We start from the raw sequence: 15,750 nt of genomic DNA, 5'->3' as shown, positions 1-15,750 counted from the left end.
AGTCATGGAGACCCTGAAATAATAAACTAATAAAAAAGTGGCTTGTCAATCCAAAGTGAACAAAAACGAGCAATTTTATTTTATTTTTTCGAGGGGGCGCGCGAGAGAAAGACCCTTTTTATCCCTTTCCCCTTTTTTTTAAAAAAAAAAGTTGAATATGGTTATGGATTATGCCACCGAAAAAAAACTAAGGCCACTTTACGGTAAGTGACCGAATTTTCCTTTTGTTTTACTTATTATTTGCAGAGGCCATTGACGAAGGACAAAATAAACTTGCTTTACAACATTGTGCCAAGTTATTGAAAAAGAATCCAGACTGGCCACTTGTCAAGGCAAGCAGATACGGAAAGCACACGACATTTATTTACTCTCGAAAAATAGGCTTTGAAGGCACTTACGTTAGTACGCTCGGGAAAAGATGATGAAGGCTTACAACTTTGTGAACAAGTCAAAAAAGTCATTCCAACGGACGATGCCACTCTTCAAGCTGTTACTTTGGCTTTGAAAGAGCTCGGAAAACGTAAGAGTAGCAGCTTAGAAACTATCTGATTGTAATTTTCATGTGTCTATAGATGAAATGATTGTCGAATTATATGAAAATGCAGCCAATCAACAACCTAAAAACGAAGAGTTTGGCAATCAGTGGTTTATGGCCATGGTCCGCAACAATGATTACAAGGGTCAGCAAGCAGCCGCTGTCAAACTACAGAGGGTCTTCAAGAACGACAAGTATCTCTTTTGGGCCATCATGTCCTTGGCCCTCCAAGGACAATCCGGAAACGCGCTCTCGTATACCTTGGCAGAGCGTATGATGGCCAAGGCCTCGGAGGAAAAGCGGTTGAAGGAAGTAGAACATTTTCGTCTTTATTTGCTCATCTTAATGGATCAGAAAAAGAAGAAGGAGGCCCTGACTCTCTTGTTGGATAACGAGGTGGGACAGATGGCATTACGTGACCCTGAGGTACAGCAGATCAAGTCAGAATTGCTTCGTGAAGACAAGAGATGGACAGAGGTGTTAGAAGAAAGCGAAAAGGTTTTGGAGAAGGAGAATTCGGATGATTGGTTTAGTTGGTTGGCCTATTTTGAGGCTGTGGAAGCATTGATGGAGAAAGAGAGCGAAGTGATTGAGAAAGCAAGAAAACTGATTGCGGCTACACAAAAGGTAGCCTTGGATGGCAATGTGTTGAAAAGAGGACCTTTCTTGGCCGAATTAGAATTGTTACACAGATTGCGTAAAACAGAGAGCAAAGGTAAAAACAACTCTTTTATCATCCGTTCAAAGCAAGCGTCCTGATGATCAAAGTTTTTACAGTGGATGAGCGGTCATTTGTGGATAGTATTGCTTCCTATTTCGCCCGTTTTGGATCAAAAAGTTGTATTTTTGAAGATCTTCAAAATTATATCAGTTTCTTAAGAGAAGACAAGACAAAGGCCAACAGTTTTTTGAAATTGCTTAAAGATTCCATCAAATCATCCAGTGACAAACCAACCCAAATCAAAAATGTGTACAAAAATATAAATATTAGAAAAATCGAGCACTTTTTGGATCTTCACCCAAAGACAGATGTAAAGAAGGCATTAGACGTTGTCAATGAACTTTGGCAGCAATACCAAGATGCTCTTCCCCTTGGAGAAGGGTTGGAAAAGACAGAGTTGCAGTATGGAGATGAATTTGTACTTGTAGCAAGCCACATATTGCTTGATCTGTACCGTGAGCATAAACAGCACACATTTGCAATCCAAGCTATTTGCCTTTTGGAAAGTGCTTTGGCAAAGAGCGTCTATAACTTCCGTATTAAACTAATGCTCGTGCGTCTGTACATATTGCTCGGTAAATCAATTTTAAGAGAACAACGAATACAACATAAATTAACATTGCGATACCAACAGGTGTATACAAACGACCACTGGAAATTTATAGAACAATGGAGATTAAGCAAATTCAATTTGATACCATGACGTAAGCTTTGCATAGAATAATGGCAGCAATAAATATAGGGCTAATATTTTTTTTTTAAAAAAAAAGGCATTATTTTACCGATAGATTTGCTCCACTTGGATGCATTGACGAAATTGAATCAATCCTATTTGATTCATTACAAATCTACAGAAGCAATGAAGTGGAGGTACGATAGTACTTGATAATTAAGAACAAAGTCTAACACGCACTTTGCTTTCTTGCAGACACCTGAAATGCTTGTTAGAGCATATCAATACGGAACTTACTCCAAGGTAACAGCCAAATGATCATTATACCCTATCCACCTTCTAACCATTTATGTGAAAAAAAAAAAAAAAAAAAAAAAAAAATAGATACAAGAATTTATAGAGTTTCGCCGTCGTCTAGATACCTCTCTTCAGCACGCCATCACTGAAATCGAATTGAAGCGTCTCGATTTCATTCGCTCCTCTTTTCAGGCTAAATATGCAGTTCAATTCTTTAACGAAAACGACATGAGAGAGATCAAGTACGATGACGAGCATGTCCATGCTACTTCAGACAACCGAGACTTCAAAGTATTCGCCAATTACAATGGAGACAATCAATCTTCAGTGGAAGAGACCTGCAAGCCTGTGCCAAGCACAAACAAGACGTGGGTTCAACTCTACAGTTTTGTTCTGAATGTGTTGAGTGTTGCCGTCAAGGACAAGAAGGACCTGGCTTCTTTGGTATCTAAAGCTCGCACGTTCTTGGCATTGGATGATACCAAAGCAAACACGACAGCCCAAGAGTACTCTTTGGCTTGTTATCTCATTGATCTTGCTGATGCCTTGGTTCTGATTGACACAAGCAAGTCGACTAAAGCTGCTGAAAAATTAAAATCTGCATCATCCATTTTGCAGGAAGAACGTAAGTCTTTTTTTTTAAAAAAAAAATGAAAGGACTTTATTAACTTTGATAACTGGCTATCCTACAGTTTGTAATGTTGAAGCATTTTCTGAAAGCAACATTACTTGGGATGTTTTCTATAAAATACATGTTGTATTAGAAGTAAGAAATATCCTTGTCTTATTTTATGTGCTCTTTCGCTCATCATCAAAACATAGGCATTTAATTACACTTTGGTTTTAACAGAGATCATCAATCGTTCTTTGGGATTGAATAGCAAGGAAGCTAAAAGAAAAGCTGCAGAAGCCTCTGAAAGCAATCCGGTTGTAAGTTCATTCCTCGTTTTGCACAAGAGACGGTATTCACTGCTCTGTAGGTATTCAACTTTGTCAAGTTACAAGAGGCTTCTAAAGTTTCACTGCAAAAGATACAGACTATGATCAATGGAGGAAAAGACCTGTTTAGAGCTCAATTACAAAAGAAGTTACTCAAGGATGTCACAGACTCAGAGAGATGTACAAGTTATTTGTGCACAAAAGACGGCCAAAATCTTGTCAGCGGTCATATCAAACTCATGGTGTCTAGCTGGAGCCACTCGGTTGCTGCTCTTTCTGAAGAGATCGATAGACGTTTGCAGAAGTTGTAATAAAATGTGAAGAAAGTATTCTCTCAGATATGATGTGCAAAACATGGATTTTATTGTTCACTAGAATTGTATGATGTTAATGAATGTTGTGCAAGTAGGAGAGAATGACTTACGTAAAAATAAAAAGATTATTAGTGGCAGCAACTGCGATCGTGTTTTCTCTTGGATGATAAGAAGCGTGCAATATTTTCTTGCTGTAATCCATGTACTCATTTTCATCACGACGGTTATTTCTAGCTGAGCCAATGATCGTACGACTGTTCATATTCTTTGTTGAGCCTGCCTTCTTGGATTTGAAGACGCTCTTATCGGCTTGTAATACTACTTCGCTGTCATTGTGATGATCAAAGATATGAACGTTGTTACTGTAAGATCCAGTCATGAGAGTACTAGAATTATTGACGTCAGTAACCTTTTCACATTCATCCTCCTTCCTCTTTGCTTTACTTTCCATCCCCACTGAATGAGCATTCAAACTTGTCAAATATACAGTCATTTTCATATAAATCACACAATTTGGGTCTCAAATTATCGTGTATGTTGATTGTCCTCAACGGTTTCTTTTCCATGTTGATATCCCAAATCTTTAACGTTAAATAATCCCGAGATAAAATATATCTTCCATCCTGGCTAAACTTGGCATCTGAAATGGACGATATGATTTCTGAAAAGAAGGATCGATTGGAGGGGTCCTCAGTCTCTTCAAAAACTAAACATCTCACACACAATCATCATCAGCTTTCTTGATCCAGCACTTTTCTTACCTTTCGCGTTTTGATCACACAAAGCGGATTCTCTCATGTCAGCCAACTTGATCGTTCCCTTACTGCTACTGTACATGAACAGATGACAATGGTGAGGATGAAATTCGGCCGAGGTGATGACCTCTGTTAATTCTTCCATATTAGCGGGTTTAATGTCCACGATATCTAATACATGCCATGAGTTCAATGTGTTACTACGACATCGATTGTCATCCTTTACTGAAGCTTTGATCAGAGATATCCAAATTCCACAAGTTGATTCTTAGATCATCTGCAGAAATATACGTCTCACTGTCTGAATTGACCGAGATGGAATTGATATGGTATGCATGCGCTATGGACATGAAGTAAGCAATCCACTGTTATCACGCCACTCTTTTGTCACCCGTTTACCGTTTGCGTAGATACGTCTAGGGACAGCAGCCACAATCGAATCCTGATAGCTCATCTTTGGCAGGCTCAGTGCGGGTGTGCTGTCGGTGATCATGGTGGATTGGCTGACGACTTTCAAACTTCTTTCATAGACTTTCCAAAGCTTGATTGTTTTATCTATTCAGACCATCAGTACCACCCTATTCCCTCCTCCCTTCCAGTAATAGTTACCGTTCGTAGAAAGTAAAAAGTGAGCAGAGTTCTGTCGCTTGCACCACTTGATTTGGTTAATTTTTTCTTCAATTTCCAAACTTTTTAAATAATCAAACTCGGGTTCATGAGACTGAAATTCGGTATGAAAACGATATTCACATCCTTTTTTCTAATCAATGTCCCCCGTCCAGAAGATGAGTTGTTGTTTTTTTTTTTTAATTAGTAAGTCTCTTATTCAACTTACATTCTCATTACGTTCAAATAAAACCACTCGACCCCCTTTATCACCCGTTGCAAGATAATCTCCTGTGTGGTCAAACTCTACTGCAGAAATAATATCCGCTAGACATAAAATATAAATTATCAAATTCTTTAAGACTATTTTCATTTTACCTTCAGTGATGTCGTCAGAGTCACCTTTGTCACCAAAACACTGAGCAAATTTCCACTTGTTTTCTGTCGTAGAAGGTTCCGTTTGCATGTTTTTTTTTTTTTTCGCGTTTAAAAAGAATGTAACTTTATTGAATTTGTTTTAATAAAAAAAAAAAAAAGAAAAAGAAAAAGGGAAGCACTGTTTGTAGATAAAAAATGGATTATTAACTAGGAGAGACAGAAAGAATGACCAGTTACAAAAAAAGTAAATCTTTTCGCTTGTTGCGCCGCTTAAAGTGTGTGTAGAGTGCAATGATGAGCACATGGAATAAAGGAAAGGATAAAGACACGAGATGATAAAAGGAAGGAGAAATTAAGTCTATTTTAAACAGGAAGGGGAAAGACGACAGATCAGATGAAATCTTCAAATCATGGAATGATCAAAAGGTTTTCTTTCTTTTGTCTTCAAGGCATCCCTTTTGTCAAAGGATTGCTAATTGAAAGGTGGATTGAAAAAAGACAGTGAGACTTTAGAGAGTAAGAAACAAAAAAGGATAACAAATAAAACATATTTTTTTTTTCATTAAAAAAAAGTACAATTAGTAACCCAAGGCAGCAATAGCAGAGTTAACTTCCTTGACAGAATCAGCCTTGGATTCAACAGCCTTCTTTTGGATGGCAGCAAGAGCGACCTTGCGTTGATAGTAAGCAGCAGACTTGGCCTTACGCTTCTCTTCGAGCTTGGCAACAATGTCTTGGTACTTCCAACCGACTTCGTGAGAGATACGACCGATGGTGGTGTACTTGCGACCGGGCTTGAGACGAAGGACACGAAGGGCGTCGGGAACAACCATGCGCTTGACACGGTCATAGGGAGCAGGGACACCTTCAAAGAGCTTGATGCGGTCCAAGGCAGCAGCACCACGGGCGGTCTTGTGAGGGACCATGCCACGGATGGCCTTGTACAAGATACGAGAGGGAGCACGGAAGTGGAAGGGACCACGGGTAGGGTTGACAAGACAACGCTTGTTGAGGTAAGCGTGGTACTTGACTACAGAGAGAAAGGTGTTAAGCCACAAAAAAAAATTATTATTTTTCGACGTTACGCTTGTTACGGAAGAATTCACCAGAGACGTTCAATTCTTCACAACGAACAACAACCACCTTTTGACCATTCAAAGCTTGCTTGGCAATGATGGAAGCAAGACGACCGAGGAGGTGACCTTTACCGTCAATGACAACAACCTAAAATATCATTTTTAGTTCCTTCTTTCTTCCTAGCCAATATCCACTGTGAACAAGAGAAACTATCTTTCTTTTCCCTCCTTCTCTCTCTCTCTCTCTCTCTCAAAATAAAGAGTCTTTGGTTTATGATTATTTTAAATCCATTGGATTCTTTTTTTTTCTTAAATTGAAACATTTTATAAAACCCTCTTTTTCTTTTTCTTTTTTTTTTTCTCTCTCTCATACACCTTCTTTCTCTCTTGTCACAAGTTGATATTGGACATAGCCTTTGTTTTTTTGTTTTTTTTTCTTGTACCTTTTCAAAAGTACTCATGATCTAAAGGTTAATTTATAATAAAAAAAAAGAAAAGAGAAAGTCCTTTCTTGTAAGCGGATTCTCAAACATAAAAAAATTTGCCATGTTTAATTCTCAGTTTTGATTGGCTGCCTAGAAATTACGAGTCTAGAAATGAAGAGATGAAGAGGGATTATCCTAGTCCATGTGTAAGAAATGATAATAAAAAGGAGGGGACTGATTGACACATGTTTGATGCAGTATTGTATTTGTTATAGTAAAGAGAGATCAACGCGTTATTTAATCATTGATAGAGTTCACTTGAAGGTGAATACTGTTTTGTTTAAGGTACTTGGAATATTGGATGCATAAAAGTGTAACATGTTTAGCAGTCTGTGCTTTTGAGTGATGTATTCATTATTTCCTTGTGTTTCATTTGTATGCAGTATTCAAAGAGAATAACATTTACCCGTACTCCTTGTTTTATAAAAGGGCAAATAGGATTCATTATTCTATGATGCATGTATGACAAAGAAGAAGAGAATAAAAAGAGAGAGAGGAGGTATTCTGTTTTCTTTTCTTTTCTTTAACAATGAAATGTCAAAAGAAGTCAATCAATTTATTAGAAATCATTTCAAGCTTATCGATCCCTTTCCCAGTGAATGAAAGGTCAATCTGTTTTCATCCAGTGGATGACAATGATCCCAGCCTGTACAGACCCAGTGAAACTCAAATTGACATCTTACTGAATCAAGCGATTTGTTCTGGTTGGTTAACAAGACACAAGAGACCTTATCCGTTCAGATTCATGAAATCAACCAAAAAAAGATTTGTGGTCCTTGTCGATCGTATGCTCTATTCTTTTAAATCAGAGACAACCAACAGTTGCCGAGGATATTTTGAAATCACCAAGGATACAGATGCTTATTTAAAAGATCGACCTGGTTATTGCATTGAGATAAGAAAGGGTGTGAATGAGATTTGGCTGTTGGAAGTGCCTGATGTTGAATCACTCAAGATCTGGTTGAGATCCATTAAACGTGTGATTGCTTGGTTAAGAGCGAATAATCAAGGTATGATTACAAAAGGTAGATTAGAAAGAGAGGGAATGACAGAAGAAGAAGGATACGGACGACTGTCGATGGTGAAGAAAACCAGTCCAAAAGAATCTTGTCTGTCTCTTGCTTTTGATACACTGCATCGTCCAATCATCTCACTTCCTCCACAACTACCACCACCCAAAACATCTCCTCCTCCGATCCCATCCTCATAAAATCATCTCACTGCATTCATCCACTTTATAAAACAGTCATCCTAACCAAAGAGGAACTGTTTGCATGATTCATTATAAAATAGAAATAAAAACGTGGAAAAAAAAAATATGACTTACAAATCTGGATGATCCACTTGGGTTTAGATCCAAGGGGGAGAGACAATAACTTTTATCCTGATGCTTAGTGACTTGCTTTGTTTTTATAGAATGTGCCAATCGAGTTGCATAAGGAGAAGAATACGTTGTTTTCAGGGATAATTCTATTTAATAAACCTATTCTTAAATACATCTTTTTTGATCATCTACTTTATCTTGCTTTCATCCAATCTATCCCAAAGAAGGATTTCCTTTTGTTTTATTCAAGTGACGACTAGAAAAAAAAAATAAAAGTCTGTTGTTGAGATAGTGCCTTTCTTGATCAGACACAAAGCATGCTGAGAAGGGTTGCTGTCAGGGCTTATAAAAGTAAAAATACGTCATTCTTATGTCTTTACTGAAATCATGGACAGGATCACACTTGTCCCCTTTTAATCAATTCAATAGAATGCTTTATTACAAGAGATGAAACACAGTGATTCATTTCCTTTTTCTTCTTTTTCATTCTCCATTGACAGAAAAAGATCCTTACTTTGTCACTTATCCACATAAAGTAATCTCCGCCAAGCATTTTCACCTTTTCTTTTCCCTCCCCCCCTTTTTTTTAAATTCATGTCACTGGACAATAGAGACCCTTACAGAACAACAAGAAAACAAGAGGGCAGAGGTAATAATGTACCTATTGACTTTGTCAGTTTTTAATGAATAGCAGATGGTTTACATAAATATGAACATGACGATTTTAATCATTCCACCTCACCTTCAGAAAGTAGCACTACTCGATTAGCCAACTCACCTCAACTGAACCAAGAAGACTATGGTTATTATCAAGATGATCCTTACCTGCCTCAAAGACAAGAGAAAAAGAAAAAGAGAAATACAAACAATGACTATTTGGACGAACTACCGAGTTTCAATCAACCAGGACAGCAAGAGACGATTGCCATGGAACTGATGGATCCCGATGGCTTATACAACCCCAACTCAGCCTCACTCAAAAACAACCCTCCTCCAATCCAGCCAAGCTCAGAAAAGAAAGGATGGCGTCGGTTGGGTTGCAGTGGTCGAAAGTTGGTGTTTGTTGGTTTTGCGTTTGTGATTGCTGTGATCATCGTCTGGTATTTCGTTTGGCCAAGGACTCCGACCCTTCAGTATGTCGCCACCTCTCTGGAAGGGGATTCGATCCTGACAGATGACACCATGGAGGCTCTCTGGAAAGTGAACTTTACAGTCTTGAATCAAGAGAATTTTGTGCCGACGAGCATGCAAAAATTTGCAGTGAGTGTGATGGATGCCAACACGGGTGTTACGTTTGGTGAAGGGAATTCAAATTATCTGATGTTGAGAGGAAGGTCAATCGATCAGGTGATTACAATACCTATTTATATCAACTATACTTCTTCTGGTTCAACCGACGCAACCTTCAAAGACCTGACCGCTGCTTGTTCTGCTGCTAATCAAGCTGCATCCTCTAGTCCTAAATCACTCAATGTGAAATTCAAAATTGTTTATTATATTTCTGGTATCGTTTGGCATACTGTATCCACCGTTTCTCCAATGACAAGTTATTTTCAATGTCCCACGAGTACTTGATACCCCAAATGACATCTTTTATCCTCACCACCAACCAAATCATCCTCTATTTTCATACTCCGGTCATTCCATCGTACCTTCTTTATAATAAAAAAAAAACAGGGCCAACTTTGTCACACAAATCAGGCAAAGGCAAAAATTTTTTTTTAAAATCCATTTGCATAATTTAAACACATGTAACTTGATCCTGCCCCCCCCTTTATTGTCTGTTTTTAATTCAATTGGTTCAAACGGCTCTAGAATAATAAATTTTTGTTTTAAAATTTTTTTTTTTTTTTTTTTTTTTTTTTTTTTTTTTTTTTTTACTTTCTATCATGCATGCCTTTAAAAAGAATTTAGAATTAAAAATAAACGTTGTATCCGATGAGATTATATTGTTGGGACAACCAGAAGAAGCAGCAGGGAAATTACTTCAAGGGACGGTTTCATTAAATTTGCTTGAGCCTATCAAAGTGAAATCGATTCAGCTGTCGTTTGTGGGTAAAATGAAAGTGTCTTGGTCTGAAGGTAAACTGGAGTTATAAACCAAAAGAAGGAATCTAATGCCCTTCACAGGTGTTGGACACCAGCAACATTTTCATAAACAGGGACGAACCATCATCTCACACCATTGGGAATTCGTTGGCAGTGAACAAAAGAAATCGCAAGTGTTGAACCCAGGCAAACATAACTGGGCCTTTGAGCTCATGATACCCGGCAATTTACCACAGACACTCGAATCGGATGTGGGCAACATCAGCTACCGTCTGAAGGCCACCGTGGAGCGATCTGCCTTTGTCCAGAACACGGTCAAGAAGAAGGCCATCCGAGTGCTTCGTTCTGTGCTACCTTCCGAATTTGAACTCATCCAATCCCTCGAAATCCACAACACATGGGCTGAGAAAATGGTGTATGATATCAGCGTGCCCTCCAAACTGTATGCGTTCAGTGACAAGATCCCGATCACTTTCAAGATCCTGCCGATCGCTTCTCAGCTCAGGGTCCATGCCCTGATGGCCTCCATCAAGGAATACTGTACCTATACCGCCAACGACCACACCAAGACCGACACACGCCTCGTCCGTGTCCTCCGACAGGACCACCCTTTTCCTCTGCCGGTTTCGGCCGAGACACCTCACTGGGAAAAGACACTTTTGCTGGACATTCCTTCGAAATCCCCTCTGGTCTTTGCGGATGCCGATAGTGACATGATTCGCATCCGACACCGACTCAAGTTTGTCATCTCACTTGCCAATGCCGACGGACATATCTCTGAGCTGCGTTGTGCGGTTCAGATCATCGTGGCCGAATCGTTTGCGCCCGCGCAAGAGCTGACGAGCCTGCCTCCGTATGATCCCACCTGGCGATCCCTCCCGTATGATCCTCTGGTCGTCGAACGACTTCGTGCCTCCATCTCGGACGCCAGTGGGCCACCCGAAGTCGCGGCCGACAGCCGACAGCCCGTCTCGATCACCGGCTGGTCTCGTCTGCTGGCCCTCTCTGCCGCCCTGGGACGTCCGGCGGAGGAAGACATTCAACATTCGGATCCTGTGGCGATCCCAGGCTCCAATCAGGGCAGCCGACTGCATTCTCGACGTCCCTCTTTTGAAGAACAAGGGTCTGAAGTGGCAGGGGAAGAACATCACTGGTGGGATGATGTGGATCTTGGCAAAGTGCCTTCGTATAAATCAGTCGCTACCGGCATGTTTCCTTCTTCACTTCCACCTTCGTACGATGTGGTCAATGGCCGATTTGATCTTTCTCCTAGAAATCTATAAACACATCCCTCATCGACCTCTCTTTTTATAGACTTGCATTATTTCTATCATCTCCCCTTTTATCATCTTACGCTTAATAAAAAAAATAACTTGCATTATTCCCCTCCCCTCCTTGACTGTTGTATTGTACTACATTCGGATCATTTTGGATAAAAACAAATTTGAAGAAAATGGGGGTATTTTTTTGGGTAAATCAATAAACTCAAATGCTGACAGTTTCTTTTGATCGAACTTTGAAAGAGACTCATCTCATGTTTTATGACAACCTTCTTTTTGACTTTATGAACCTCACTCTGCTCATACAATACCCTGAATCACTTCCAACCTATTTCTTCCTCTCCGTGGTCAGTTCAGATCACCCAAAACCGGACCTTCAAACATTCCAAAAAAAAAAAAAAAAAAAAAATAGCAGACGCATGAACAAATGACTCATTTCCCCATGCTTTCAAAAGTGGTTTCTGCTGATAGGATAAGCTAAATGGATTTGAAAAAAGTGAAGCAAAAGAATGAGATTGGCAAAAGCTCATGATTTGTCTGCTAGACATTCCTCTTTGCACAGCCTTCCTCCTTACACATCTCTTCAAGTGATCCTCAACCGTCGTCGCATGCTGTGATGCTGTGCTCATACAGCGCTGGGGATCGCACCACACCCAAACATGCGGGTCCAAACGATATTTGATGTCATGAAAATAAATGAATGCAAATTTTCCATCTAAATCGATCAGGAAAACCAAAAAGGGACACTCATTTCCTATCGATATTTTATAGGAACATCTGAAAGGCCAGTCACCTTACGATCCACTGGCTTTCATTCGCTGAGCATGATTCGTAACGAATGGCCTACAGAGACTCTTTGTCTGCAACATGGAGCAAGACATGATCTCGGAAGGATACTGGCAAAAACATCCACTTTTGCCCGACAACTGGATTCGCATTCTTGGGAAATTTCCAACTCATCTCTCTCGCTTGACTCACTCAATCTTTTGTGTCTAAACCTTATTGGACAAAATAGTAAGGTGTATGTGATGGAAGGGACAGATGACTGATAAACAAAGGGCATCGAACCGAATGGACTCACTAGATTTAATGTTGGGTACGATTAGAAACGAGAGAGTGCTCGAGGTGCTTCGATCAGCAGGATCAGAGACAGGAAGAATGAAAGAGTCAGTTGTGGTCTTTGGTGTTTATTAAATAAAAAAGTTGAGGAATGCTTTCAATCAATGATCAGGGATAGACAAGACATTGTGCCCAAACTGATCTTTCACACACGTCTTTTATCCACTGTAGCTTCTGTTCTATCACTTTTTGAAAAAAAAAAAAAAAAAAAAAAAAAAAAAAAAATACCCTTTTGAGAAGCATCCGATACCACTTGGAGACGAGGGATATGAAGCCTATATCTTGATGCTTTTAGGTAAAATAAAAACGAGAGAATTCAAAAGTCTAAAGAGCTTTGCTTTTATTTTCTGTTGGATCATAACACACCATCCCTTGTCTGTACGCTAGAAAAGAGTGTGATAAAGATAAATTCGTTTTTTTTTTTTTTTTTTTTTTTGATTCATTTTATAGTGCAATCTATATGATGCAGCCAGTGTCGAACAACGACGTTCCATATCGGATAACTCCGAACAATATCCAATAAAAGAACTTTTTTTTTTTTCCTTTCTTTTTTTTCTTTTCGCTATTCTTCTTTTCTCACAGACTGGTGTTAACTTTTTCTGGTAAGTCTTTCTATTCATCATGACAAAAAACAAAATATCTTAAAGTTTGCTGATAGTTCAAAGAATAATAGCCCTTATTTGTTAAAATAAGTACTCATGTAACTGTCTATGGTATTTGGCTCCATCATGAAAGGCTAGCTCTCCTTTTTCTTTTTCTTTTCTGCTTGTCTGTTTCGAGGTGCTTTATGGGATGGTTCTCATTTTCGAGTTTATGTTATCGTGTCTTTTTTTTTTTTTGCTCCTGCCCCAACTGCTATTCCCGGTGTTCCTGTCCGGGAGCAACATCAAGGCTCTATGCTCCTACCCCTACTGCTATGGGCGGTCGCTCCCCCTTTTCAAAAAGAAAATAAAAATGAAGACACAAGTCCTAAAATAAATGCCTTTTTCTTTTTTTTTTTTTTTTTTGAAAGTTATTAAAATATTTTAAAAAAGGTATGTCGTTAAAGTTGATATTTTTTCCAACTAAATGAAAATACAGTGCTCTCACGTTAGACTACGAAAATAAAAGTTTTAAACAATGTAAAGTGAAAAAGCAATTTTCAAAGTACTGATTTTCAGTTTTCTCATCAATTGGCATGAAATTTATAGATTAAGAGATTTCTTCATGCATTTCTGAAATTGATTAATACAATACTGTTCAAGACCTTTAAGCTGAAGGACTCGAATATCGTTACAGGTCTCAGCTATTCTTGATAAAAAGTCTTACAATTCAGTGAACTGGCTATGTCTCAATTTACTCTTAATGATAAACTAGAATGGTTCAACAGGTTCAATTCGGTCGAACGTGGAGAAAGATAGTAGTAATCAGTTCATTGATTTCTTTTGAGGCAAGAATGGATAGCACTGTCCATTACAACATCAAAGCCCTTCATTAACGGATTTTTTTTATCCATTTCGTTCAAAGTTCTTTTTATGAATTTCAAATAGTACCCAGCAGTGGTACTCTTTCGAGCCGTATTCTTTGCTAGCGAACGCTTTTTTTTGCCAACACTGTCAACCTTGAACTTTTTTTTTTTAGGACGGCAGGTTGTCTATTCAATTTCAATTATTCCCAAAGCAGAAATGATACCAAGCATAGTGTGAGGAACGCTCTTTGTCAAAGAAGTCTCGATGATTGCTGGCCTGCCAAGCTTAAACCAGGCGGGCGGTGGTTTCATGTTGATACTGACACCCGATGCATTCAGAAAAACACATCTGGAAAGGTAGCCCATGTCAGAAACTGTCCACGCAGCTCTCTTGACGGTTCTTTCCTCATCATGTCTTGCTACTAGACGAAAAGTTCCCCCTTTTTTTTTTTGAAAAAAAAATCTACCTTGTGCTCTGATGAATTTTCCAGCACTGGTTGCTTTCATACTGAAATCTTCAAAGTAAATCGACAAATTATCTACAAAACAACAACGCGTGCCTAGGGAATTTGATATGATCCATCACATGATCTCATTGTTCGCCTTCAAGTGTGTAGTCCTTCTTTTATCAAGGCTTATCAATTTTTCAGAAATGTTCTATTCTGCATCTTCCCAAAACTTTTTCGCCCAGGTTTGATCATCGCGTTTAACTACTTTAATGAAGTCATTTTCTCACAAAAAAGAAAAAGCGCCAATATCGGCAAAGACGTGTCAGATAGAGTAATAAATGCTGCCAAAATGATTTTTCTTGATGACGTTTATGGTTGGATGGCACATTCCCTTTTTGTCTATTCCAAGAAAGAATGATACATTTATAAAGAACAACAGAATAAAAGGAAAATGGTTTATTGTTCTAGTTGATATGGCCAACTGAAAAACTTTCAAGAAACGAATCACGGTTATAATGATAAGGCATTGTTTAACAAATAAGGTGTAAAAAAGAACAAGATAGAAAAGTGTAATCACCAGTATCGCAAGTACGATATCTGTACTGAAGAATTATAGCAATCAATCAGGGTGATTGGATGCCAATAGTTTATATATGTATTTCCTGTAAAGGCACAAAGCCAAATACAAAGTCTATTTATTAAACAAGAATTTAAAAGCATATACCAGATGTAATGCTGAGGTTTTGATCGTCGGAGTATTTAAGAATAAAATAAAATGGGATAAAGACATTATGATGATTTCTTAGTAACTTGTACAATGTCACAGCAAGTCACTACAGCCAATATCTTTGGTCAGTCTGATCACTGATGAGTCAGAGGAAGCCATAGAAGCTCTTTCGTGCTTCATTTGTTTTGCGCTTTTGACATTCGGCTCAAAAGCGTTTTAGCATTCGTTCAACTAGGCATGATTTCTGAATTTTTTTCTTACAACCAATATTTTGCAGCTTCTTTGTCGTAATTGAGCCTGACTGTAGAATTAGTGCTATCTATAGTTCATTTTCTGCAGCTACTCTCCAGTCAACTCTTTTTATATTACATACTGAAAATTAAAGAAAAAAAGAAAAATTTGCCATGTACAATTATTCTCGTATTGTTAAAAAAAGGACAGGCATTTTTTTTTTCTTTCTGACTGAACAACACACAAAATTATACTATTGGATCGATCAAGTCTTTTTATTCCAGCCTTGAATCAAATTTTCAACAGAAAGAAAAAGTAAACAGCAAACGCAAAAGTTGGGAGAAT

General features: G+C 38.5%; 7 protein-coding genes across 7 annotated transcripts; 4 read left to right on the top strand and 3 right to left on the bottom strand.

The window, feature by feature from the left end:
- Positions 1 to 157: 157 nt before the first annotated feature.
- On the top strand, positions 158 to 3,476 carry RO3G_15706 (uncharacterized protein; the record flags this gene model as incomplete). The annotated part of the gene is made up of 11 exons (XM_067670290.1): positions 158 to 203; positions 247 to 402; positions 573 to 1,250; positions 1,313 to 1,817; positions 1,922 to 1,960; positions 2,045 to 2,126; positions 2,185 to 2,232; positions 2,314 to 2,851; positions 2,919 to 2,992; positions 3,049 to 3,156; positions 3,207 to 3,476. 11 exons carry the CDS (start codon positions 158 to 160, stop codon positions 3,474 to 3,476), a joined length of 2,544 nt encoding a protein of 847 aa, XP_067526391.1.
- A 109-nt stretch (positions 3,477 to 3,585) lies between these two features.
- RO3G_15705 (protein phosphatase PP2A regulatory subunit B) lies at positions 3,586 to 5,306 on the bottom strand (the record flags this gene model as incomplete). The annotated part of the gene is made up of 7 exons (XM_067670289.1): positions 3,586 to 3,935; positions 4,241 to 4,405; positions 4,461 to 4,574; positions 4,634 to 4,789; positions 4,844 to 4,955; positions 5,070 to 5,167; positions 5,219 to 5,306. 7 exons carry the CDS (start codon positions 5,304 to 5,306, stop codon positions 3,586 to 3,588), a joined length of 1,083 nt encoding a protein of 360 aa, XP_067526390.1.
- A 490-nt stretch (positions 5,307 to 5,796) lies between these two features.
- Positions 5,797 to 6,755, bottom strand: RO3G_15704 (60S ribosomal protein uL13; the record flags this gene model as incomplete). Its single annotated transcript, XM_067670288.1, has 3 exons — positions 5,797 to 6,248; positions 6,304 to 6,442; positions 6,738 to 6,755. 3 exons carry the CDS (start codon positions 6,753 to 6,755, stop codon positions 5,797 to 5,799), a joined length of 609 nt encoding a protein of 202 aa, XP_067526389.1.
- A 553-nt stretch (positions 6,756 to 7,308) lies between these two features.
- Positions 7,309 to 7,989, top strand: RO3G_15703 (uncharacterized protein; the record flags this gene model as incomplete). Its single annotated transcript, XM_067670287.1, has 1 exon — positions 7,309 to 7,989. The coding sequence occupies one exon, from the start codon at positions 7,309 to 7,311 to the stop codon at positions 7,987 to 7,989; it is 681 nt and encodes a 226-aa protein (XP_067526388.1).
- Positions 7,990 to 8,697: 708 nt separating this feature from the next.
- Positions 8,698 to 9,678, top strand: RO3G_15702 (uncharacterized protein; the record flags this gene model as incomplete). The annotated part of the gene is made up of 2 exons (XM_067670286.1): positions 8,698 to 8,752; positions 8,795 to 9,678. 2 exons carry the CDS (start codon positions 8,698 to 8,700, stop codon positions 9,676 to 9,678), a joined length of 939 nt encoding a protein of 312 aa, XP_067526387.1.
- Positions 9,679 to 10,163: 485 nt separating this feature from the next.
- Positions 10,164 to 11,435, top strand: RO3G_15701 (uncharacterized protein; the record flags this gene model as incomplete). The annotated part of the gene is made up of 2 exons (XM_067670285.1): positions 10,164 to 10,185; positions 10,234 to 11,435. The coding sequence occupies 2 exons, from the start codon at positions 10,164 to 10,166 to the stop codon at positions 11,433 to 11,435; spliced, it is 1,224 nt and encodes a 407-aa protein (XP_067526386.1).
- Positions 11,436 to 14,184: 2,749 nt separating this feature from the next.
- RO3G_15700 (uncharacterized protein) lies at positions 14,185 to 14,505 on the bottom strand (the record flags this gene model as incomplete). Its single annotated transcript, XM_067670284.1, has 2 exons — positions 14,185 to 14,417; positions 14,466 to 14,505. 2 exons carry the CDS (start codon positions 14,503 to 14,505, stop codon positions 14,185 to 14,187), a joined length of 273 nt encoding a protein of 90 aa, XP_067526385.1.
- Between the last annotated feature and the right edge of the window lie 1,245 nt (positions 14,506 to 15,750).

This window comes from Rhizopus delemar, genomic scaffold (assembly GCF_000149305.1).
Source record: "Rhizopus delemar RA 99-880 supercont3.17 genomic scaffold, whole genome shotgun sequence".
Taxonomy (NCBI): Eukaryota; Fungi; Mucoromycota; class Mucoromycetes; order Mucorales; family Rhizopodaceae; genus Rhizopus; species Rhizopus delemar.
Note: the sequence above shows the minus strand (reverse complement) of the source record. Positions and strands in the feature narration are given on the sequence as shown.